A 25985-nucleotide genomic window follows, 5' to 3' on the forward strand; every position below is an offset into this window, starting at 1 on the left:
CGTGGCCTGGCACGACCTGATTTGCTACCTGAAGACCTGTCACGTATATGTTTTGGTTGGGACTCTTGCCTGAGACTTTCCCTGATGTTTTTCACAGGCCGAGGATAAAGAAGCTGCGGTGTCTGAAGTCGTGGACGGCACGTTGGCCAAAGGCTGCAACCACTCCAGTAACTCCGTAGAGAGTTTGTTCAGCTTGCACAGCGGCCAGAGTTCATCTAGTAAGCTGAATTAAACTAGAAGACCATTTATTATATGGATCACGGGTCTAATCTGTGTTTAAAAGAGCAAAACAGAGCTGTCACAGAATTGAAAATGTACTGCTTACCCAATTGACAATTTGGTGCAGGTGTGCTTTTGACATTTCAGCCACGTGTTTTGAGGTTTACTGGTTGTTTTTGCATTGCCTGATGCTTTAGGTGGTGTGACCAGCGGCTCTGAGGGTTGTAATAACCGGGACAGCCTTCGTTTAGAAGAAGATGTGCCCTACACGGGCCAGTTCTGTGGAAGAGCCAAAGTTCACACCGACTTCGTTCCCAGTCCATATGACACAGAGTCTCTCAAACTCAAGGTAAAAACCAACCTGAGATGTTCAGGAATTAAAAAACTAACTCAGAGCTATTAACATGTGTTTGTTTTGGTTGTAAGGTGGAGATATGATTGATATCATCAGCAAACCTCCAATGGAATCTGGACTGGGATGTTGAACGGTAAAATAGGAAGCTTTAAGTTCATCTACGTTGACGTGCTGGTGGAAGAAAGAGCGCCAGAACCGAGGATTCGCTTCTCACCGGAGGAGCAGAAGACCCCGACCCAAAAATCTCTGGAACTTCTGGAAAGACTCAATTTGGAGGTCCTTGAAATGTCTAATTAAATACTAAAGCTGATGATTAAGCTTATATAACCCACAGATTTCACATCCTCAAAAACAGGATGTAAGGTATTATCTGATTTAGTTGAGCTACTTTAACAGACAAAAATGTTTCCACAGGAGCACATTTCATCTTTGATGTTGAATGGGTATCAGACGGTGGAAGATCTTCGGGATTTGGAAGGAGCAGCATCTCGTAGAGCTCAATGTGACTGATCCTGAACACCGACACCGGCTGCTGTTGGCGGCAGAATACCTGCAGGACCCTGAATGTAAAGTGGGTGAAGAACATCAGAAGTCATCAAAATATTAATAGATTCCAGGAAACGGCACATTGATGGTGCAATCTTGTTTCCAAGAGCCTTTTGCATTTTAGCTTTTATAGAAAAGTTCTCACAGTTTAGACGCTGATGTAGGATGAGCACATCAGCTCGAGTTTTAGAAGCTCGAATACAAACCTCATCAAAGCCACACGGGTGAAGCGAAAGGTTGAAAACACTACTTTTCACACGTTTTTCCTCAGATAAAAATCTACTTCCTTTCCACCCAAGTGTCTGATAACCTTAGTGACATAAAAATTTAAAACAAAACAAAAGATGAGATAAAATACAAGTAAGTGTTAAAAAAAACAAAATACATACATTTTTTTAAATACATTTACATAATGTAAAATATTTTAATATTTTAGAAAATAAAAATATTCAACATTTGAACAAATGGCCATGACATAAATGGAACACAAAACAAGGATTGAATAAAGAGGACTAGTAAGATATTTTAATTATACAAATAATTTGAATAAAATTAAATGAATTAAAATGGTTGTCATAATGGGACATTTAATCAAACAAAAGATGTGATAAAAAATACATTTAAACATTTATATACTGTATATTGATTTTAAATTAGATGTTCAAATGTGTTTAAAAGAAGAAAGGGAGTTGCAAAAAGCATGGAAAGCCAAGACCGCAATCAGTAATTAGAAAGCAATCCTGCCCTTCGTCAGTGGAAATTATTATTAGTTGGTTTAGTTTCGACTGAGGGCCTATAAAAAGGTGTGTCATGACCAACGTCTCACACAAGAAACTTTTCATGATGGTGAAAAGCAAAGAGCTCTCTCAAGACCTTCACAACTTATGTTGCAAAACATAATGATTTCCATGATCTGAAAGTGGAAAGAACATAATTTCACCATAAACCAGTCTCGACCAGGTGCTCCTCGCAAGATTTCTGACCGAGCAGTGAAAAAGACTATCTGAAGAGTTTTCTAAAAGCCAAAGACCACTTGTGGAGATCTTCAGAAAGATCTGGAGTTAGCAGGTACAATTGTTTCAAAGACCACAGCAAGAAATGCAGTCAACCGCCGTGGCCTGTATACACGCTCACCACGATTGCAGTAAGAAAAACTAAAGATCAGAGTTCATTGAAGAGCCACACAGAACCAGAAGCTGTCATGACTAACAAAGGCTTTTGTCCAAAGTAATAAATACATTTCAGTAAGCGTTTTCAATACTGTTTCCCTGAGTCATTCCATTTTATTACACAAAACTTAATTTCTGAAATTATTTGTATTTTTTTTTCAGTTGCTACCAACATCTGGTGAAAATTTCATGTGAACAGCACCTTTATAAATATATTTCCAGAGAAAAATGGTGACGTGTTCAATACTTTACCAGTTGTTTGTGTATATATATATATATATATATATATATATATATATATACACACACACACACACATACTCACATTTAAATGAATACTATATTGTAATATGTTTAAATTAATTATTATATAAAATCATTTTAGACTGAGTAGTTTGATGTAAAAACAAAAAAACAACACTGCTAGTGGAAAAAGTGATTGTCATTGAGGCCAGTTTTTTGCATATGAAAAACCCAACAGGAAGCGTGTTGAGCAGTGAGTTTGTGTGGGTATCCGTCTTTTAATTTCAGAAGTTTAGCCGCACCTCACAGACGGCATCAAATGCTGCAATACACAGAAAAAACATTGCGTGTGTTGCATGTTATGAAAACATACTTCCAAGTACTGCATGAATATTCATACACAATCGTCTGATGACATTATCGTGACGTCTGTGTCGGTCTTCTTATTTTCTAATACAGATAATCAAAGCCACAGAGAGAAAGATGAAGAGCCCAAATCTCCCACTGTAGAAGTCCAAGCCGAACTAAACGACTGTCCAAGAGACTCGGGCTGTTATATAGGATCTGACTGTTCAGACAACAGTAAAGAGGACACAGAGACCCAGCCGGCCCCTCTCAGCCCACCTGCAAACCAAGCATAACCACAGCCCTGCATAATGCTGTTCAACTGGCCTCGCCTGCCTCTGGTGGGTGCAAGGACTATTACCCGCCAGCCACAACCTACTGTATATTTGACTGTGTAAAGCAGCCTTTGTGTTTCAAAGCTGTTGCATTAAGGTGTCTCTGACGACACTGGCAGGGGCGTAGCACCAAATTTTGAACCCTGGGTAAAAAACCATCTTGCTGGGCCCCCAAATCATACAGGTTTGGAACAACTTGAGGGAGAGTAAATGACAGAATTTAAATTTTTGGGTGAACTATTCCTTTAAAGTTTAAATGTGTACAATAACAATGTACCCATTTTGCTTATTTCCTCTCAACACTTAATTACCAAGTGTTAAAACAGGCAATTCCGCTAAAAGCTCACCTGTCACTGCTTTCACCTGGCAATGATGAGGGGCCTGCTGCTGCAGGGTCTGAAACTGAAATATATGGCTTCAAATGGTTGCTAAAATATCCTTTGTCGTCACAATACACCTTTTTTAAAGTGTAGGCTAAGTACAAGTTAATTGCTGATTATTTGTCTGTTTAAAATAAATACAGACTATAGAATCATAGGGCACACTAACCGCCAAACTAGACATTCAGCCTTTCAATTACGTTTTTAAATAAGTCATTTTCAATCATTAAGATGGGCATTAAACTGAGAACAATCTTGTACTTAATGTAAGAACGTGCGCGAGCTAATTTGCATAACAATGTGGTAAAATTGGCGCTAACGATCTGTGTTTTCGCGGGTGTTAGATTTTGTAAACTTCTTACTCTGGGGAGAACTCCTCCAAGAGTAGATATTTATGTTAAAACAACGTCAATGCTCGATGATGCATTCGGAGCTCACCTTTCTTTTTAAAAAACTGAGTAAGCAACTGCTTGCCCTCATTTACCTTTCTCTCTTTAATCTTCTTTTCGTTTTGAGCCCCTGATTGTCCTTTCTTAAGGAAAGACATGACTCTGCCCCTGTCTTCGTAATTCATATCACGGCTAACTCAGCTCCTGTCTCATCTCATTAACTGATTCACCGCAGTTCTGCAGCAGAAGCACCTGAACAGCGGGTCGTACCATTTACATTGATGCGAGAGGGGTGGTGGGGCCCTGCACAGCATGAAAATGACTTTCTTTTTATTTTTATACCAAACCAGTGCCTAACTACAAGTTTAGGTTTGCACAGGAACTTTTTTATTTGTACAAAAATGCTATACAAATGTTAGTGCATGTATATGTATGTATAGCAAACTGACTTCTAAACCTCCACCCCTCCTGCCTCGGTACCCTTTACCCCCCACAGTCCGACGCCCCTGGACACTGGATTATCACATCATGGACACTGATAGATATTAAAGATGACATGTAAATATACTGTAAATATGTTGAAAGTGGTGAAGCTTTGCTCTTGTAAACCGTATAAACTTTGCCTTGCAGATACTAGACGAAACAACAAACTGTTGAGATTACAAATGCATTATTTTCATGCAATAAAAAGATATCTTTGTATCATACTAATTTCATTTATTATATATATCAGTGGCTTCCATAAACTAAAAGTGATGAGCTCGGTAACACTCAGTTATAACGTGCTGCCATCTAGTGAGAGCATTTACTAACTACAGCCATAAACAATAAGCAAACTCCAACTTTCAAGTGAATGATGCACATGTAACTCAAAAGTGTTGAAAAACGTTTGGCAAAATCTAATCTCACAACTTTTGCTCGGTCTTAAAAATAACAGGTAACACTTCCTAACAACAATTATCAAATTATATAGGTCTTAAAAATAACAGGTAACACTTCCTAACAACAATTATCAAATTATATATATAGAAATTAAAATGTAATTTAATTTTACATTTAATATATGTAAAATATTAACAAATATAACTGGTTCATTAGTCCCACTAAAAATCTAGTTCCTTTCCAGTGTCTGAGAACTTAAAATTGATATAAAAAAAATTGAAAACAAAATTTGGATAAAATATTTAATAATAATAATAAAAAGAATAGAAAATAGAAATCATAACATTTCTGTATGTCTTTAATGACAAGTTTGATCAATTTAAAGCATCCTTGCTGAATAAAGTATTAAAATCTTATTTACCCCAGGGGGCGATTTACACCAATTTGTTCTGCTTGTGAATAAATATAGCCAATGTTTTACCCAATAAAATACAATCGAATCCTGTGATGTTTTGAATTAGTCCTATCTACGACAGCACAGGATGAACTGAGCTAGTTTGTGCACAAACCTGCCTCATTTTACCTGACTTCACTTGATATACTGTTTCATTTCCAGTAATAATTACCTTCAAAAACCCATTTGAACAGCTCATGAAAAACACTTGACGCAATGCAGAGATTTCATTACAAAATAAATCACTTAAAAAGACATCGATACAGCAAGGTAGAAGAAAACTGATCTTAAGCTAATGCAATGAGATATGGATCACCAGCAAGCAAATCATATGTTACAAAAATAAAATAAATAAAAAATAAATAATCATATCAGCCTATAGTCAAGCTTTACAAGGGCTAGTTTGAGGCTCAAAAACCATCTCTGAACCTTTGATTTCTGCATGCTTTAACATGAAATTCATACATCTTCAGTCTGTTTTTCACAAACATTAATAATAGGACACTTTTATTACCTGCTTTCATCAGACTGGACTCTAAACTTTACAGTGCACAATAAGTCAGCTCCATTTTAAATACGCTCGATACAGAAAAAATACATCGGTACATAAGGCATCAAAGCAGAACACTGAATCAGCTGAATACAGTCCCAGAGTGTCCGTGAACCAACGCAAACCATTCAAAATAATCCACTGGAGATGAAAAAGCAACTCAGTTTTAAGGAATTATTTTGAGCTTGAGATGTTCGGTCCATAAAATGGACTCAAGTCGTCACTAAAGTTTGCTCGCATGAAGTGCGGGCATCATGATGTCATCGCGTGCATAAACGTCCAGACCGTTTCCTGTGTACATGGACAGCTCGTCTGTGCTCCCGATACCGTTGTTGATCTCTGAAACGGGCACAAAACTCATCAGCCAGAGATTCACAGGGCAGAATTCTCCTCTAGGAGTCAATCTGGGGTCTGCATTTAAATGAAGAAACATTGACAGAGCCCACAACACTTGTGATGACATGCCAGTAATAAGACAGGCCACTAGCTCAAAATGTGAATCATTTTGGTTGGCTTCAATCATATAAAGTTTAACTGGAGTGCCAATAACTCCAGTAAACACCAAGATATTACTAATATTAATATGATATATATACACACACACACACACACACACACACACACACACACACACATGCAAAAATCATATGCAGATATTAATACAGATATTGATGGTTTATTATGATCACCACCAGGGGGCGATGTACCACAGCCACAGAGGTCACAGAGAGTTATATGTCCTGTGGCTTTATCTTCACATGAGTCTCACCTGAGAAGATAAGCTTTTCCTTCATGAAGTTGACGTCACGACTCGGCCGACGTACTACAGCGCTGAGCATGATCTGCTCAGGGTTGTAGCTGCGCATGCCACTCATCTTCCACCTGAGAAAAAAAAAAATACAACACGCCGTCACCAAAACATACTTCTGAGGGTCTGAAAGTGTCAAAAAGTTCTGGTCACTAAGCTTAAGATCTTGAGATGTTTGTACAGAAAGTGAAAGAGAACGCTTAAAAGGGTTAAAAAGCACTGAAGAAAAGAGCGGCACTGAAGTTAAAATACAAATATGACAAACACACACACAAAAAATGAACAAATAAAGATCAAAACAGAATTCTGTCCCTAAAATACTCATCCTTATTACCTGATCAGGTGATAGCTGAGCAATTTCAGCGAGCAGCGGAGGACAGGCACATGCAAAGAGCAGAGGATAGAGAGATAATGGAGGGAAAGTTGAGATTGCCAAGAAGAAAAGAGCAGAGCCATCAGTTCAAAAGCACCCGGCCGCCCAGCAGAGATATAGCAAGCATGCTAACTACAAAACAACCTAACATTAACACCAAGGACTGCTCCGAAAATCAAATAGGCTTTCATGCAAATGTGTGCAATTAAAGCCATTGCCTACAGCAAACAAGCTTCCAGTATTAATAAGTATTAAGAAACCAGACATACTAAAAGAGGTTCACTTACTTCTGAAATATGAAGATGCCAATGACAATCGCCACAGAGATTAAATCTGAAGTGATCCATATCAGGCCATATTCATCCGCACTCTACAAAACGTTAAAGCAGCATCCAGCCATTAGATATCAATGTAAATACATTAAAAAAGCAAATGAGGGGAAAACTATACAGGCAGAATCCCAATCAAATAAAACTGCAATATATAAAAAATTATATATGCGACAGATAGATAGATAGATAGATAGATAGATAGAAGTATTCCAAAGTTAATTTTGTCCACAAACTCTTAAACTACAGACATTTTTCTGATGCAAATGTATGCAACCATTTGTATGCAACACTATCTCTCAATACTGATCTTGCATCATATATAAAGCATGCCAATTTAAAATCTACAGTATTCTGTGGAAGGGATGTTAAAATGTGTCAAACAGGGCCAAGATTTACTGCATCCTCCTTGAAAGCTGACAGCATAATCAAATTAACCATTAAATGAGCATCCGGCCAATGAGTGGGACTTCATGAATGACAAGCGTTCCAAATCTGTGGAAACTGGCCTGCTTTTAAGTGCGCACTTGAGCATGGCCAGCAGAGTATGTACTTTGTGCGTAATAACAGTGTGTGAACTGGGATTCAGCCAGAGAGAGATCAGTACCATGATCCAGATGGGATTAGGCACTTTCTTCAGGATGTGCGGAGCATCAGAAGAGACAGACTGAACCCCGCTGCACCACATGAGCGAATACAGCCACGGCTCGTTCACCGGATACACGTTCACACTCACATTACTGCCAGAAAACTGCCTGCTCACAACACACGCACGCAGAGAAGTTTGCTTGGTGAAGGTATAGCAGAACAAAACCTCATGCCTACTTTCATATAAAAAAAAACAATAAAATATATGTATGAATGAATGTATAAATTTAAACTTCACACATTAAAACATATATTATATATTCTAAATGCATTCTAATATATCATAGTAATTAAAATAACAATAAAAATTAGTTCTCAAAACATTACACAGACCCATAAATTATCGAAGTACATCTATTAATATGGATAAAATATTTAAATTTGATATTTTTACCTCTTCATATTTCATAGCAGATGTCTGCTGATGTTCTGAATGGTGTGTGTGTGTGTACCTGATATCCTGAGCTCTGGCCTGGCTGTAGTGCAGGGTCAGAGTACTGATCCCTCTTTCTTTCAGCTCAGCCACAGGAAGTTTCTCATCTGACGTCTGCTGAAGGAGAGGAACCGCTGCACGCACCTTCTTCCTGTACCAGTCAGGAGTCCACATCACCTACACACACACACACACACACACACACACACACGCACAGTAGCTAATTAAGCACTTTTCATATTTTTCTGAATATTAATACCATTTCCTGATGTTATATACTTAAGAATATTGTACTCAATATTTTTAATTTAGAATGAATAATACATTAGACGAGACTTCTAATTTCTTCAAGTCCTATAAATATAAATGCATACATTTTTAAATGTATCTTTTAGATGAATTCTGAATTTATTGGTTATCTCATAAACTAGGTTAGAAAGACCTTTTGTAATATTATACATTTATAAGGAATATTTTATCAATATTTAAGATGGAGTTAGAAGATTTAGATGGAATAATAGGACATATTTCAGCAAAATATACAAGATTAAATACACACGTTTTAAATATTAAATATATTTGAAATATTTAGAATTTTTGGCACATTAAATAGTTGATAAAGGTCTTAAAACCTTAAGAATATTTTTCTCAATATTTTAGATTTAGTCTGAATAAGACATTAAACCACAATTCATCAAATTATATAAAAAAAATATATATATAAAAAATATATTATAAATGTAAAATATTTTTAGATGTATTCTGAATTTCTTAGAATTTAAAAGAGCAGCTCATTAATGGTTTTTTTTTTTTTTCAACTGTTAGAAGCTTATCAATAATATGTCAAGAATATGAATATTTGTGCTCTCACCTGTTCTGGTAGGATGCTGGATCTCTGAATGACCTTCAGTGCATCACTGACCCAGAGCTGATGTCGAGGGTGTTGAGGTGGAGGTCGCCGCAGGCTGAAGATCACCGAGCGGTTTGTTCTAGCAGCCAGACGTAGCAGCTCTGCGAGGCTACACACCGTCTGATTGGCCGTGCGCTTTCGATCTTTTTCAGACATGTACTGCACCGTCCAGTACGGGTCATCCTGAGGGACAAACAACCTCAAAATCTTTATTTACTTTGAAGATAGACCAAAGAAATAAGAAAGGAATCAAATGTAATACCCTGAGGAACCAAAGTCCAGCACTGAGACTGCGAATCTCTGTCCAGTTAAAGAACGAGGCGTCATGGTCCTGACGGCCTGGAAACATTTTATCCACATTGGTGGTCCTGCGTAGTGTGCGGTCCCTCATCAAAAAGGGCACTCCATCCAGACTAAAAAAAACAAAAAAAAACACACAAAAAGAAACAGACAAGCATCCAATCACATTAGAGTCAGGTTACTGCGAGCCATTGAGAGCTGCTGCCATTCTTTACTCATATTCAAAAATATACAATAAAATAAAATATAAATACAAAATAAAATATAAAATATAAAATAAATTACAATTAATTCAAACAGGTATAATAACAAATAAATAAATAAATAAAAATGATAAATACAATAAATAAAAAAATATAATATCATATAATAATGTAATAAAATAATTAAAATACACAAATATGATTTATTCAAAAAGATATAAGATATAAACTAAACAAAGGCAGTTTACTACTAATTCAAAAATAAAATAAAATAAAATGAATAAATGATTAATTTAATCATTTCGTTTTGAAATACAAAAACACACAAAACATTATGATTACATTATGATAAAAAAAACTGATTTGGATTCATTCAAAATGATGAAATAAACAAATTCCTATTAATTCAAAAAAGGTATGATAAAAATTAAATAACCAGATAAATACCATAAATTAAAAATAAATAAATGATAAAACAAAACAGATTATGATTCATTCAGTTATGAGAGGTATGTTTCATAAAGTCATAATACCTGATGGTAACATCGGCTTCCAGGGCAGTGACCTTCTGTTGCAGTGCTTTACTGAAGGACATAATGGTGTGTTCTGGAGCGAGCTGAGAAAGAGAGAGAGAGAGAAATTTTACTATCTTAGCACTACTTTGAGGAAGTCAAACAAACAGGTTTGAGCTTCACTGTAAAATCAACTGAATGTTTAGACACAGTGTAAGTGTGGCTCTCTACAGCAGGGACACACAATCCCTCCAGCACTCTCTAACTGTTGCTAAACTTTAGAGAGAAACCTGGATGCCAAACACCCGGCCTGAAAAAACACAATTATGAAACTCACCATTGGAGCTCCACGACGGCCGATGACAGCAGGACGAGGACCGAGCTTGGAGCGGTCCATGATGCAGGGAGAAGAGATGAAGATAGGAACCAGATACAGAACCAGGAGGACGCTCACATAAATCACCAGCGTCACAACTTGAAGCCCTGGATAAACACACAAACATATGCAAAAGAAGAAAAAAACTGTTTAAAAGGATTGGACCAATAATCTTTTTCTGCACATCTAGGCTACATTTACAGTATTTGTTCAAAAATAAAGTCAAAACACTAATCTTGTGAAACATTATTACTATTTAAAAGAATCCTTTTCTATTTTAATATAGTTTAGGATGTAATTATTTCTCTGATGCAAAGCTGAATTTCTTCAGTTTCATGTAATCCTTTGCCGCTCAAAAAACATTTCTTATTATTATCAGTGTTGATAACAGTTGTGCACTTTTTTTTATTAATACAAAGTTCAAAAGAACAGCATTCATCACTTCAGATAAACTGAATACATTCTCACTGAATAAAAGTATTACCTTCTTTATAAAAAAAACAAACAAGCTAAACTTATTGAAGGGTAGTGCGCATATATTATACATTTACATGTTATCAAAGTGTAGGGGCCGTCCTAGCTTTGACCCAGTCTGCCTTTTCCCCTCACATGACGCTCAACTCACTTGATCTTTCCACGCGCAGCACCTGACCGGCGATGAACCACCCTAATGCTGTAACCGCAGCTAAAGCTCCGATGTGTAGGAACGGCCCTGTGAACTACAACAGCAAAAACATACAATTAACTGAATGACTTGTCAAGAAAGATCTCACGACACTGGACGGTAAAATGCTGATGAGGTTGCTCCAACCTGCAGAGAAATGATGACAATGTCCCATTCGTCCTGCCAGAAGTCATCAATGGACACAACTCCTGTTATGGTGGTGAGCAGAATGGCCAGAACGACAATCTGTGGGAAATAAAACTTGTTTTAAAGAACGTCAGTCTAGTTCTAGGCTTGAACAGATTTACAAACTCGCCTCACCTTATGGATCCAGTACAAATTAAGCTGCTGTCCCAGTGCAATGTGACAAAGTGCAAGAATCTGAAAAAAATAAAATAAAAAATACAACAGCAAATTATTTTAAAAAAAGGAAGAAAAAAAATACATAAAAAGAGATAAAAAAGTAAAAAAAAAATTTGTAATTTTGTATATAACAATAAAAAAAAAATATATAAAAAAATTTTAACATATGTGTGCGCACACAATTATTAAGGCTGCAATGGTGATGTTCTGAACCAACAAGTAGTCCATCATGGCTTCAAAATGTGAATGCGACAATTATTAGGCCATAAAAAGTTTAAAGGCACTGCTAACTTTCTCTACGCCACATGTGCATGTGTAAAGAGCGCTCACCATTAAAAATGCAGTGTAAGTCAATCCTGTGAGTGTTGTGGTGAGAATGGGGACTGTGCCATCCTTCCAAACGGCGGAACGATTATATAACAACCTGCCAGAAAAATAAAACCATCAACTTCTCTCACCCCAGCAGGGATTCAAAACAAACAAACAAAAACATGCATCATGCTTTTCATACACAAGGCTTTAAAACACCTTAAAGGGACCGTTTTAATAACAGCTGGCGCCAGCACAAACCGTCTTTTGGCATTAAAATAGTACTATCAAGATTTAATAAAGACGATTAGTGATGAATTAGCACTGAAAAGATGTGGAAACACTTATTTTTGCACAAGAAAGTTTATGAGAGGAGAGTATTCAAATGAATCACGCAAAGCGATTTAGCAACTGGTATTACTGGTATTTGCGCCATTATTTAACACAACTATTTTGCTCTTGAAATGGATGCAATTGTTGTCGCTATAGGAGGAGGCACTGCAGAGAACAGAGAAAACGTTATTTGGAATGCCAGAAGAACGCATTATCTGAACATATTGTTTGCTAAGCCATGTTATTTTTAATTTGCTTATAAATAAAAGAAAAGATGACTTGGAACCCTCAACTAGGAGTCACGCAATGCCAGGTTCATCAAAACATCTTGCAACCCCTCCCTTTTGGCCTCTTGTTCTTTCTTCGTTTTGTGTCTCTATTCTTTATTTGCGATTACAGTAATTTGCGCTGAGCTTGGCATTTTGTGTTGATCGATATGTAAATGAGATGTTGAGATTGCAATTGCACTCTCTCGCTAATTTGTCCTGTTTAGTTAAACTGGCCCTTAGTGTGTGAAATTAATTCAGAAAGTTATTAAGCAATCCATGTTTGAGAATATAACTAATAGTTATGCTTCCAATCAAACAAGAAAACTCCTATAACATGCTCTAGCAATCAAATGTGCAAACATGGCTTGCTGTCTGCTTCGTGGTGAGGACACACAGCAGGGTTCAGAGTTAATGACCAGCTGATGTCACTGCTAAAACAGCAGGTTCCTCCAAACATCAGACTGAACTCACCAGTTAAACTCATTGTAGTCATTACGAGCCTCCAACCAGAAGTAGGACCAGACGAGGAGAAGAAGAAACGAACAGCAGAGGAGGAGGAACCATGAACATTCCCACTGAAAAACAAAAACAGGACGTGATGTAAACACACATGTTCTCCAGACAGACATTTATTCTCTTAGCAGACACTTTTATCCCACTGAGGAATGGTACAAATCAGGCAGATGTGTCGAACCAACACTCAGTGACAGTCCTGACAAGACTTCTTTTTTATTTATATGTTCCAAATTTGGACTTTTAATAGCTCTCTTTATATCATTCACAACATGTTCACACCACAAACCCCATGCTTTACAATCAGCACTTCATATCAAGTGTGGCAGGGGATATAAAAGGCCACGGAGATCAAATACGTAGCTTTAAGATGCCTTAAAGTTTTAAAGAGCATAATAAAATGTGAGCTTAGGTAACTAATAAGTTTAAGAACAAAATGACAAGAATTTAATTAAATTCCTTCACCACAGAAACCACACAGCGTTCCACAGTGAATTACAGCAGCAATGGAACATTTTCAGCACAGAGGGATCTTTCAGAAAGAGAGAGAGAGAGAGAGAGAGAGAGAGAGAGAGAGAGAGAGAGAGAGAGAGACATTGCCTGGCACCAATGCATGTTTGCTGGGAGGCCAGGCAAGGTCTCTGCGGGAGATTGAGAGGGCGGAGCTTTATTGTTAAAGGGTGATGTAAAAATCAAACTTGTCTCTCACCTGATGCTGAGAGTGAACAGATTTCACTCAGTGAATGACTGTGAATGTATTCAGTTGTTTATGATTTCAAAATGTTATTCAGAAACCTGTGCATTCTACACCATAAAAGTAATGAAATAATATACATAAATAATATTAAACTTTTTCCAGATGTACATGTTAAATGACATGAGCTCACAAGCTTGTCCAGAGAAGGAAAAGCAGCAGGCACATGAAACAATGGCAGGAGTTTAAGTACTGTATCAGTCATAGATCACTAACAGTTCATTTTGGCAAGGATGTAACTTATATATATATATATATATTTTTTTTTTTAAATATGCTTTTTTTTTTTCTCAAGAAAATTCTGTTGATTGGAAATTTCATGAACCGCAGGTACTCAACAATTAAACTAGGTATTGTCACGGGAGGAGCACAAGACAGACACAGTGGGCGTGGCGTCAGGCCTCGGAGAGGCTTTTATTAACAGAAATCATAAAACAAAGGGAATAAAAGTGTCCAAAGGGGGGAAAGTGTCCAAAATAACAGGGAATCTGGTGTCCTCGTCGTGCTGCGGGATTTGTGTAGGTCGGGCAGTGTTCATCAAGGAAGGGTCCAGGCAAGGGGCGGAGTCCGGCGGCCGCACGCGCTCCCCTCCTTGGTCCGGGGCGCGAGGGGCGGCGGCTTCTCCTAGCGGCCGCGTCTCTCTCGTTGGCCGCGGCGCTGGTAGGGGATCGACGGCCCGGCATCCTGGCCCGTCGGCCGTGTATACGGGTGCGGTTCCCATCCGGATCGCGGGTCCGGCAGCTCACGTCTTGGTGGCGCGGGAGTCCCTCAACGCACCCTTCCTGGACCCACGAGGACACCAGTGTGCATGCACGGGGAAGAGACCGGTCTCCTGAGGAGAGGCGCGTTGGGCTTTTAAACAGCGGCGGGGATGAGGCTCCATTCACATCAGGTGTGCCCCATCACACGCCGCCAGCCCTGACTCGTCCAGCGCCCCTCCTCTCACACACCCACTCCAGTCGGGAGCCTGGTGAAGGGCGGCGATTTAGGACGGGGTGCCGGTGACAATCAGGGAGGAGGCAGCTGACTCGTCACAGTATATAATATGTATATGACTTTGAAAGACGTTTTTTGTGATCATTTTGCAGTACATGAATCTGTTGGGTAACACAAGGTGCAGAGAGACATCTAAGTTGAGTTAGCAGATCAGATGGCTTGCATCCTGCTGGCACTCTCCCTTTCAGAACCCAAAAGACCTTTCGTTCCTGTGGAGGTGTGAAATAGATCTCATGATCTAATGACCACGTCCTGAGATTCGTTCAAATGCAGGGTGAATTAGAGTAACTTTTGACTTCTCACTCCATCACCTCACATTTCCAACCCAACCACAATATCCGAATGTTTTGATTTGCTAAATATATTTTAATGTATTTGAAGAAAGAGGTCTCTTATGCTCACCAAGACTGCATTTCTTTGACCAAACAAGTATGGTAAAAAGGGTAATATTATGAAATATTATTACAATCTTGAATAACTGGTTTTCTATTTGAAACTCATTATTGATCAATGTGTCTTTGTCTAATAAAAGTATTGATTTCCTAAATAAAATAACAAGCATTAAAAATATACACATCAGAGCTAGTCATTCCACATCACCCAATGTCCCAGATGACCCTTATTCACCCTACACTAAACTGAAAGATGTAATTGCATTATGAATATGAAGACCAATTACTATTATTTCCAACAAAACACTACTCAACATTTGCACTGATGAAGCTTTTCACCAATTCTGAGATTTCAAAGATCACAACAACAGTCATCTGACATGCCTTGAATACAACTGCCAACAATAACAGCTTGCATATAGCTTTCTAGTGATTTCACACACCCTAACAGAGACCTGAATAATGCACTGACTCATGTTTTCTTGGTCTGTGGATTGTGGTGGAGTCACTCTACAGTGCGGGACACATTTCACTGATCTGTTCATTCATTCTGCACAGCTGATAGCTGCTAATCTCTCAATCCCATCAGCTCCTCCAGACCTGCTCCTGAGCTCATCGGGTAGGACACATAGAGTGGCTCCAATTATAGAGTGGGCGGGGCTAGCAGTGATGACACAAAGTTAAGCCAGCCAATGGCAGAGCTTCCGAAGAGTTCGTTCTAAATGCCGAGGTGTTACTTCAGAGAGCCCGTTCAAATGGAAAGATCAACTAATGGACGTGTGTGTGTGTGTGTGTGTGTGTGTGTGTGTGTGTGAGTGTGAGTGTGAGAGGTGAAAAGAAAGAACAAAACCCACAAACTAAATCACCACAAGCATTAAACTGGATAGAACATGGAAAATAATAAACATACCTGAACTGAATACTAGAATACTGCTGACTGCACAGTCAAAGTATATATGGTTTACAATAATAATAATAATTATAAAAAATTGCTTTAACAAATATAAATATATAAAACATTTCAAACAATACAGTATGCTACATTTTTAACCTCAAGTTTCATGTTTGTTTAAATCAGTGAGTGACTTATTTCAGACATTAGTAATACAATTAAGTTGTCTTTTGATTTTTTTTTACTGAATTTCATATAAAATAACTTAACTTTTGGCAACCCGGTGAAATAATGAGTCAAGAAAGGGTTTGTTTAAAATTGAAGTTTGTTTAAAAATAGAATATAAAATATAGATAAAAAATATCTTAAGCCCAGTCAAATAAAGGGTCAAGACAGAGTTCATAAAAAAAATTAAACCTACAGTAATATTGTCAAGTGTAAACACACTACAAATATTAAATAATCTATGGAATGCGGAGTTTGAAAAAAAAAAAACACAATGTATATAAAATGAAACACACACACACACACAATAAAAACTTAGCAACCCTTGAGAGAAACTAAGTTCAATTTTTATAATTAAATCAGCTATTGTTCTATTTATATCAGTGCTATTCTAAACTTCTGAGGATATTGCTACATTTAAGCTTGATACCCTATGAATATTAGAGGACTTTAGGTAAAGATTAGATAAGGGTTGATTTTCAATCTGACTGCGGCTCAGATCAGGTCAGAACATTTGATCGCTGGGCTGGAATGGATGCTTGGTTAAAACAACGGGCATTTCTGCTTGAATAACTTTACTAAATAATGTCAGTATCCAGTTTGGTGTCACCAGACATTGAACGGACAAGTCAAAGAGAGACAGAGAGACATGACTAAGCCTCTTGCTGTGTTGTATACAGATTGGAATTGACCTACAACACGTCCTCCAGGGAATCTGAGACTCTGGCTTGAGTTTCTCTCTGTCTGATAGAGAGGGATTCAGACAGCAGAGGAGAAAGGCTTTTTGCTTCATTACAGACAGCCAAGTTGTCCTTCGGTTCTGCCGTCTGCCTCAAATGAATACAAGATATTCATGACCAGACGCTGACAGAAATTACCAGAGAAAGCCAGAACTATCGTCAAAGTGGATCCAGAAACTATGAGCCACAGGTGTGGGAATCATTGATGACAGTAACATTAGGGTCAATGACCATAGCGTTTCAACATGATTGGTCTGTAAATATTTTTAATGTGGAGCTTAGTGACAGGTCATTGACTCAACAGATCAGTGTCAATTTTGCCTCTATCAACTTCATTCAGTCTTCATGTGGTTGGAATACAATGGCTTTTCCCACAAAGGATGATGCTGTGGTTACCTTGGTGCTGTCGTCATGGGAGCGTTGGTACCGTTTCCAGCGGCAGCCGTAGATCCCGGTCAGGCAGGACAAACACAGCTGTCTCTCATACACCTGTAACGGTTGGTGTTTCACCATAGTCAGGCCACAGCTGATCTGCAGACATCCCACTCACACACCGCAGACCTGCAGAAGCGAGACGCATCTGTGAGAAACAACATTATCCATAACAAAACACTCGGTCTTCAACTAAATTATACTGTCTGTGTTGATATTGCACTGAAAAACTGAGCGGAGGATTTAGCCATTTAGCATTTGAGTCTGGGAAACTTGCCTTAGGAAAACATACCAGAGAAAATCCCACCATGCCAGAGAATAAACATTACGTCAGTAATAATTGCAGGAATCTGTCGGTCGACAGTAATGTGACTTGACCATGCCAAGTGAAATACAATGTAAAAAATATTTGCATCACCACACCATCGTGGGTAATACAGGAAATGGCATCAAACGACAGCTGAAAACAATACAATGATATCTAGATTAAATACATGTATATGTTAAATGACAATTATTATTTATGTATTGAATTACTTTTCCTTTAGAAGTATCGTTGATGTTGGATAGTTCTTGCTTATTTCACCAATTTTTATATTTAGATTACCTTTACCAAAAAAGTCATAATCTAAGGCTAACTTAAAGTTAAAAGATATGACATTGTTAATGTATTTGGTCTTAGTTGAACAGATCTGCTATGCTTCTGCTGCTGAATTGCTGCTGTTGTTTGTTATTGCTGTAGTTGTAGATTACTGCTGCTGCTGCAAAGCAAGTACAGGAACTTGCTACTGCCGAAACATACATCAGTATGGTGCTGTAAGTATTTAAGACAGTACAGTACTGCCGCTGCATAAATAGCATGCTATAATAAACCAAAACAGATCTATACAGGGGGAGCTGGGGAAGGTGGAGGGTTTCAGAGTAACTCTGAATGCTAACCAGCCATAATAACCTAAAGCAGCCAGCTTATTGATTTATAAAAACTGTTTTAAAATAGGAATGTCCAATAATATCCATTCATGAAAACTACTCCACTTTTAAGTCAAATGTCACGCTTTTAATTCAAAACCATAGGTACCAATTATGTAAAGGCATAACTGATATCCCTCAAAGGCATAATAAATAAACCCATAACAAACTCATAAGTCAGCCACTGACCCGGTATTACCACACCAGATGCTCCAATGAAAAACAACAGATTTCAATGACAGTAATTAAAGAGGGCTATCAACACCCGGCCAGCACAGATTTGATCTTTATCCACCAGAAGCACCCACTCAGACAGATTAGCATATCATTAGCATCTTCGAAATCCCAACTCTCATACACAACCAAGCTACTACGAGTCCTCATTAGTCATTTCCTTAAAAATCCTGCTTCACATTCCATAATTGTATTCCTTGAACTCATTCAGAACAGACATTAACATATGATCCCTCACAAGCCATCCCATAACCACAGTTCTTTAAGTCACGATGGATGTGTTACAAATCGGTATGAAAATGCTAAAACGAATGCGTGAGAATATGAAAGCATCTGGGTTTTCTCTTTTCCACACTTCCTGCTGCATGATCAAGACTGGTCTGGCCCCTTTAGTATCGGTGAATAGATTAGATGTAATGTCCTTTGTTGGGTTTTGTGTAGACAATGTCTACAGCGTCCCGCAGGTCTGCAACACAGCGGTTAAATCGTTCACATGCATCCTGTGTTCACCTACATAAAGATAATATTGCCTCAAACAAAAGAAGTCATTATCTCCTTCAGACATGTCTTCCTGTTGAAAACGACCCTGTCTGAGTGGGTTTACACTCTGGTGTGACCGTTTGATTGAGGCAGAGCACACACACACACACAGACCTGATGTCAATATCACATCTGTTGCCCTATTAGTGAAGTGACAGTTCAGACAAAGATGACATTTCTGTCATTATTAACTCACCCTGAAGATATTGATGAATGTAGGTGCACCAACAACAAGCGAATCCCACTGATTTATACTGAGACATTTATCATAATTTTTTAGTGAACTATCTCTTGAAGTGAATCTGCATGAACTTCAGATACATCCAGAGGGTACAGTTTTGTTCTCAGCTGGAAAGTAGCTGTGCTAAAGTCCATTCCCAACTTGTATTGAGAGGTTGAGGAAACTTTACACCTGGGGAGTTCAGTGTAAATATACTGATATACAACAGAGACATTTATAACGTTACGAAATATTTCAAATAAATACTGTTCTTTTTGAAGTTTCTATTCATCAAATGTACCATTGTTTCTACAAAATGATTAAAAAATGAGCAACACAATTTTTTTCAGCATTAGCAATGAAACATAGAAAACACTTATTTTAAATAGTAATAATAGTGATTAATAATAATGAATATATTAATATTTACAATATTGCTGTTTTTACTTATTCCTGAGCACCTTTTCTGAGCATATAAGACTTGATTTTTTTTTCTTACCAATCCAAACTGGAACTGTAATGTTTTAGATTTTTATTTTATTTTTTATAACTACTAAATTACATACCTAATGAAGCTCAAAAAACTTACCCTCTTAATGCTATTATGTCTTTCCATGACACACTGAGAAGCAGCTACGTGACTTATGGAAGAGCAGAACAGATCCTTCCACCTCAATATTAACGCACATTCTTCATAAATCCATTTAAACCGTATCTCTCAGTGTTCACAGTGGCAGACACACACTCGGGCAGAAGAGAGGTAGAGAGGTAGGCTGTGTTAGTGTGGGGCTTCATGCTCCAGCCTGTTTCCATGACACTGAGCTTTAAAGACTTACAAAAGCCTGAATTCTCTGACATCAGGAGAGAAAATTGAGCCTTATTCCTGTCAGCTCTTACTCCAGACCTCCTTGCTGTTGGACTTTCCAAACAGGTACGATTGCCAAAAACAGTAAACTACATATATTGTCTGCTTAATTTCCTGCCTCACTCCAGACCGCTTGTCCAACAGCCTTGGGTCTTGAAGTGCTTTCCCCTATTCCTTTTCTTCGTGCATCTTTAAATCAGATTTATAAGCCAACTTGCTCAAAGATGAATTAACCACAAAATTACAAACTTTGATTTAAAATAAAAAGTGCTTGAAATCTGAACTGTGCATGAAGCATCGCAAAATTCATGACTGAATAAAAAAGACAATATAAGTTTACTGACTTATAGTCATTGATTGAATAATAAAATATTTTAATATCCAGTTTCAATACTGTAAAAAATTTGACTATTCAACATTTTTACATTCTTAAAATGTACTGCTTAATATTCAAATATATTGTTGTTTAATGAAAGTTATTTGAGAGCATACAGTAAGGCTTGTTTATGTCATTTGCATTGCTTCATGCAAGTGGGAGGAAGCTACGGAGCTGTTTTGGCGCAGTTCTTATTTCCATGGTAACAGCGAACTCTCTAATTACTGGATCCAAAAGGAATCACTCCTCAAGATTATGAGTAATGTATTTTTTTCCCAATGGAAATATTAAACAACTTGAAATGCAGAAATCAAGCTCTCACCTAAAGATAAACACAATTATTTAACAGTCTCTGAGCTCATGGACGATTTGACTTGAAAGGATTTGACATACCATGAAAATGATTTCTTTATTGAAAAAATTATTTGGATTAGTTGCACTTCACATCTAAGACTTCTGAAATACGTGAAAAAATATTCATCATCACCTACACCACCATTAAAAACTTAGAGGATAAGATTAACTTTTTTTTTTAATGAAATGAAAGATTTCCTTCATTTTAAACTGATCAAAAGTGTAATTTCTATTTCAAATAAATGCTGTTCTTTAAAACATTCTATTCAAACAGTGTTTCGCGGTTCAGACAAAAATAAATGTTCTTTGAGCAGCAACACAGCCTATTAGATTAAGGATCAAGTGACACTGAATACTGAAGTAATGGCTGCTGAAAATTCAGCTTTGCATCACAGAAATAAATTTCATCTAAAAATATTACATTTGAAAACAGTTATTTTAAACTGTAATAATATTTCACTACATGACTATTCTTACTGTATTTTGATCAAATAAATTCAGCCTTGGTGAACATAAGAGACTTCCTTCAAGACCCCACACTTTTGAACAACAGTGAACAAAAATGCAACACTCTCTATTCAGCTATTTGGAGGGCTAACATCTGACTGAGACATCCTTGACCTTGAAATAACACTACTTCTAGACACTTCAGCGCAGCATGTGCACATACATACTAATTGTTCATTCCTGATTTTACAGAGAATTTATGGCTAGTGTCCAGTTCAGACGTCTGGGGATCTGGGGGTCAGTCAGGATCTCTATAGTGATCACTTCAGAACGCTAGGATTAACTGGATTTAGGAAAAAATAAATAAATACAAATTGTGTGTGTGTGTTTGTGTATATATGCAAAAACTTTAGAAAATCATTTTAAAATATATAATAATATTAATATTTAGAATGTTTCTAAATATAGTAAATTATAATCTCTTAATTTTACTGTAAAGATTATTTAAAGGGGGGGTGAAATGCTCGTTTTCACTCAATATCCTGTTAATCTTGAGTACCTATAGAGTAGTACTGCACCCTTCATAACTCCAAAAAGTCTTTAGTTTTATTATATTCATAAGAGAAAGATAGTCTGTACCGATTTTTCCCAGAAAAACACGACCGGCTGGAGGCGTGACGTGTGGGCGGAGCTAAAGAATCACGAGCGCCAGTAGGCTTTTGCATTGAGAGCGTGTGGAAGCTGTGACATTACCGTGAGGGAAAAACCATCATCCAAAACAAACCATGGCTAACATTCAGATTCAGCCGTTTATTTATGATCCAGAATCAGATCCCGAGGCTGAAACTGAACGAGAGCAGCAGCAGCAACGACTCGCTCCGAGCGGGGCTGGAACCCGGGTCTGGCATGGGAGGCGGACGCACTAACAAGGAGGCAGAGATATTTGAAGCAGTTTTACTCACCGCCTGCGGCTCCAAAACACGATCGTGACCCTTTTTCGTTGGGATTGCATCATCCTTAAGAAATAAACGATACGCAAATCCGTCGTCAAACTGGGCCTTGTTTGTAAAACAAGCATCTTCGAAATGCAGGGAACAAACACAAACACTTGCACAACTCCGTTGATGCTCTGTAAAAATAAACTCCATCCACTGGTCCCTTAATGCTGTTTTTTTTTTTTTTTGGTAATCTGTGCAGGGTTGTCTTGCCCTGGCAACCAAAAACACACTTCTTTTGTGACATTTCGCGACGCTCTCGCTCTGATCAGTGAATGTCTGTGCTCTGCTATACGGGAGCGCGCGCTCTTCCGGCAGAAGTGCCCTCAGGACCCATATAAGGAAATTCCGCTCCATCTAACGTCACACAGAGCCATACTCGAAAAAAACTTTCAGAAACTTGTGAACAAAAATACTCCTTCAAACGTACAACTTAATTTTTGAAACTTTGTCCATGTTTAGCATGGGAATCCAACTCTTTAACAGTGTAAAAAACTCAGTATGCATGAAATAGCATTTCACCCCCCCCCCCCCTTTAAAATAATTTGGAGCAAAAAAAAAAAAAAAAAAAAAAGGAAAAGAAATGATGAATACATTGCATATCATTGCACATTACAAATCATGAAAAAAAAATGAAAAGAGCAACAGGAACATTCTTCAAAATATCTCCTTTGCTTTTCAATAAAGTCATGCATGTTTGGAAAAAGTGAGTAAATTATGCCAAAATGGCAACAATGTGACAACAACACTTTGGATGCAACACTACCGTGTGTTTTCCAATTACAAACAGCTCATTTCTTCAATGTTTCTTACTCAGATTTCGGGTCCAGAAACTCTCATTAACTTCAGAATGACATTAATAATATAATTTTAAAAAATGAACGCTGTTTCTATTCGAGGATTCATGCATGATTCAAAAGACTTAAAATAGAGAAACATTTAGTCATTGTACAGCTTCTGATTAGGCTGTGCAGAACAGATGTGACACATTGAGGAATGAGTAAAATGACTTTGGGAAGTTTCTGTGGGAAATCATCCAACAGGTTTGATGGATCTACCACAGGGAGGGAGGTTTACTTTCCCAGGGATGAAACGAGCCCTTTGTGTTCCCACTCCTCTGGTGGGCCCTCTGTGGATTTTTCTGAGATCATGTGAGCAAAGACAACCTCGTTTATCTCTCTTCATATGCTGCTTTTGTTTTGGCACCTTATCATAGGCTCTAGGAAACAACAATCTCATAGTTTGGATGTTAAACACTGGTTGTTGTGGAGAGCTCATAATGAGGGTACCTGACGGGGATGTCATAGCATGAGCGAAATATGACACGTAGACCGTACTTTTGCCTCAACATTACTGCAGACACCAGAATAAAGGTGAATTCAGGCAATAATCTCTCAGGAGATAACGCACATTGAGAAATGGCTTATTATGAACAAGTCTACAGGCAGAGCTTTGGTCTGGAGGTGTTGAAAGACATCAACATCAAACTCCCTCCGGAGTTCTCGACTTTTGCAAAACACTTCCATTTTGCCCTGCTGTTAGTCTTTTCTCTTTCAGGCGTTTCCTGAGGAGCGGTCTGCACCACTTCCCACAACATTCTGCCCAAAACTTTTGAAGCTTACGAGAAATGCTCTGCTCTCGTGAGATTTTGGCAGCACCATAAACAACTGGCAACCCATAAGCCACTGAGAATATAAGGGGAATGACACCCAACATTAAAGCCCAAAATCCATCTTTCTTTAACTCAAAGGATTGCCTATATGTGAAGAAACAGATACTGATTGTGGAGACCCGGGCTAGTTGTCACAAGAACTATATCTTAGTAATTTATAGACTCAAAAAGTCTGTTTTCAGTAGTGATTATTGATTTTAACACCATCACGCTGTTAAACGGCTAATACAAAACAAACTAAATTATAATAATTGTAGTGAATTTTGTCTGACTAAAATATCAATAATAACATTGTTTTCTATAGCTTATGGGCAAAAATGTAACATTTACACTACTAACTACATTAGCACACATACAAAGAGTTAACTATAATCGTCAAGCTAGAACTGGGAAGGGCAATTATTTTTCATAGATGTCAGGTCTAGGCACTTAGGATGTATGTCACATGGGTTTAAAAATCCGAATTGTATTTTCTTTAATTTGTTCATTTGTTTTATTCCATTTGGTTCTTAATTTTGCTGATTTATTTTCTTAAAATGTCATGCTTTGCATATAATATTAAAAACATATTAACAAATAAAACATTAAACATATATTAAATAAGAAATGTATTAATGAGTAAATTACAATATTTGTGGATCATTTTCATGCTTTAAAAATGTTTTACTGCTGATATTTTGCTAACAAATTTATACCAGGTATATTCTATTGTGACAAATATAATGTGACAACATGCCCCACTTTAGAATAAAAACTGACAGCTTACCACCTCCGCTGTAATCAGATCATATATATTGAGTAATTATAACTTAAGGTGAAGAGTAATTGTTAGAAAAGATCTACATAATACATTTTTCAAAATTCAAAAGCTTGAAATATAGTAGTAGCCTATCTAATATTATACATTCATTTCTATCAAGATTAAAATAGGTTTTAGACAAAAACTGGCATCGTTTACTTATTGGATACATATATGCATGTGTGTTAATAAAAACGACTGAAAATGACTCTAAACGTACTACATTTCTGCATGTGATAGTAAACATGCTTAAGTACAGGCTACTTATCCAGACTCACCTTCTCGTCGGCAAGGTGATCAGCGCAGGTCCTCGAGTTCGTTTTCTCCAGTATTCTCCTTTGAAACTTGCGTTGTAGTTTGTCTTTCTCTTTCTTTAAATGTTAAACAGACATTCAGCACTCTCAACTTATCAAGGTAACGTATATGATATTATTGGAAACTACAAACTAAGTTCCGTCAGCGTGCAGCGTTTCGAATACAGTCTGCCTGACACGATCACCAGCGATGGTTTATATGAATTATGTCAATATAACGTATTTACACGGTGTGTTTGGAGGATTATGGTTCACCGGAGACATTCAGTGAGTAAATTCATCCGATCCGAAAGCCCGGGGGAGGAGCTGCGCGTCTTCATCTCCTCCTCTTCCTCCTCCTCCTGATCAGGCGTCATTAGCGCGCTCCCAGTAATTAACAACACACACACACTAGCCATGCGTGATTAGTGTAACCTTTAGGTTCATAAACGTGATATATATTAAGTTTAAACTTTGATTAAGTAGGCTACTAGTTTAAAATAATAATAATAACTTCCCCAATGACTCTAATCTTTTGAATTTGTTCACTGAAGTGATTTATTTGTGGACTACCTTGCGT

At 37.5% G+C, this 25985-nt stretch overlaps 1 protein-coding gene and 1 pseudogene across 4 annotated transcripts; one reads left to right on the top strand and one right to left on the bottom strand.

Annotated features, from left to right (window-relative positions):
- Positions 1 to 85: 85 nt before the first annotated feature.
- On the top strand, positions 86 to 4688 carry LOC113069523 (SAM domain-containing protein SAMSN-1-like; annotated as a pseudogene).
- Positions 4689 to 5525: 837 nt separating this feature from the next.
- Positions 5526 to 25745, bottom strand: LOC113069525 (glycerophosphodiester phosphodiesterase domain-containing protein 5-like). 4 transcript variants are annotated; one of them, XM_026242651.1, is made up of 17 exons: positions 25391 to 25745; positions 17606 to 17770; positions 13169 to 13272; positions 12117 to 12210; positions 11745 to 11804; positions 11571 to 11684; positions 11385 to 11478; positions 10721 to 10866; positions 10405 to 10487; positions 9631 to 9781; positions 9330 to 9551; positions 8478 to 8635; positions 7985 to 8132; positions 7336 to 7418; positions 7010 to 7024; positions 6637 to 6749; positions 5526 to 6206 (listed from the first exon to the last, which is right to left on the bottom strand). In XM_026242651.1, the coding sequence occupies exons 2-17, from the start codon at positions 17720 to 17722 to the stop codon at positions 6091 to 6093; spliced, it is 1818 nt and encodes a 605-aa protein (XP_026098436.1). In that variant the 5' UTR covers positions 17723 to 17770; positions 25391 to 25745; the 3' UTR covers positions 5526 to 6090. The 4 variants fall into 4 exon arrangements, with proteins under 4 accessions (XP_026098436.1, XP_026098437.1, XP_026098438.1 ...); XM_026242652.1 differs by having other exon boundaries at positions 11571 to 11669; positions 25391 to 25744; XM_026242653.1 differs by lacking the exon at positions 7010 to 7024 and having other exon boundaries at positions 25391 to 25744.
- Positions 25746 to 25985: the final 240 nt, after the last annotated feature.

Source organism: Carassius auratus, unplaced genomic scaffold (genome assembly GCF_003368295.1).
Source record: "Carassius auratus strain Wakin unplaced genomic scaffold, ASM336829v1 scaf_tig00001743, whole genome shotgun sequence".
Classification (NCBI taxonomy): Eukaryota; Metazoa; Chordata; class Actinopteri; order Cypriniformes; family Cyprinidae; genus Carassius; species Carassius auratus.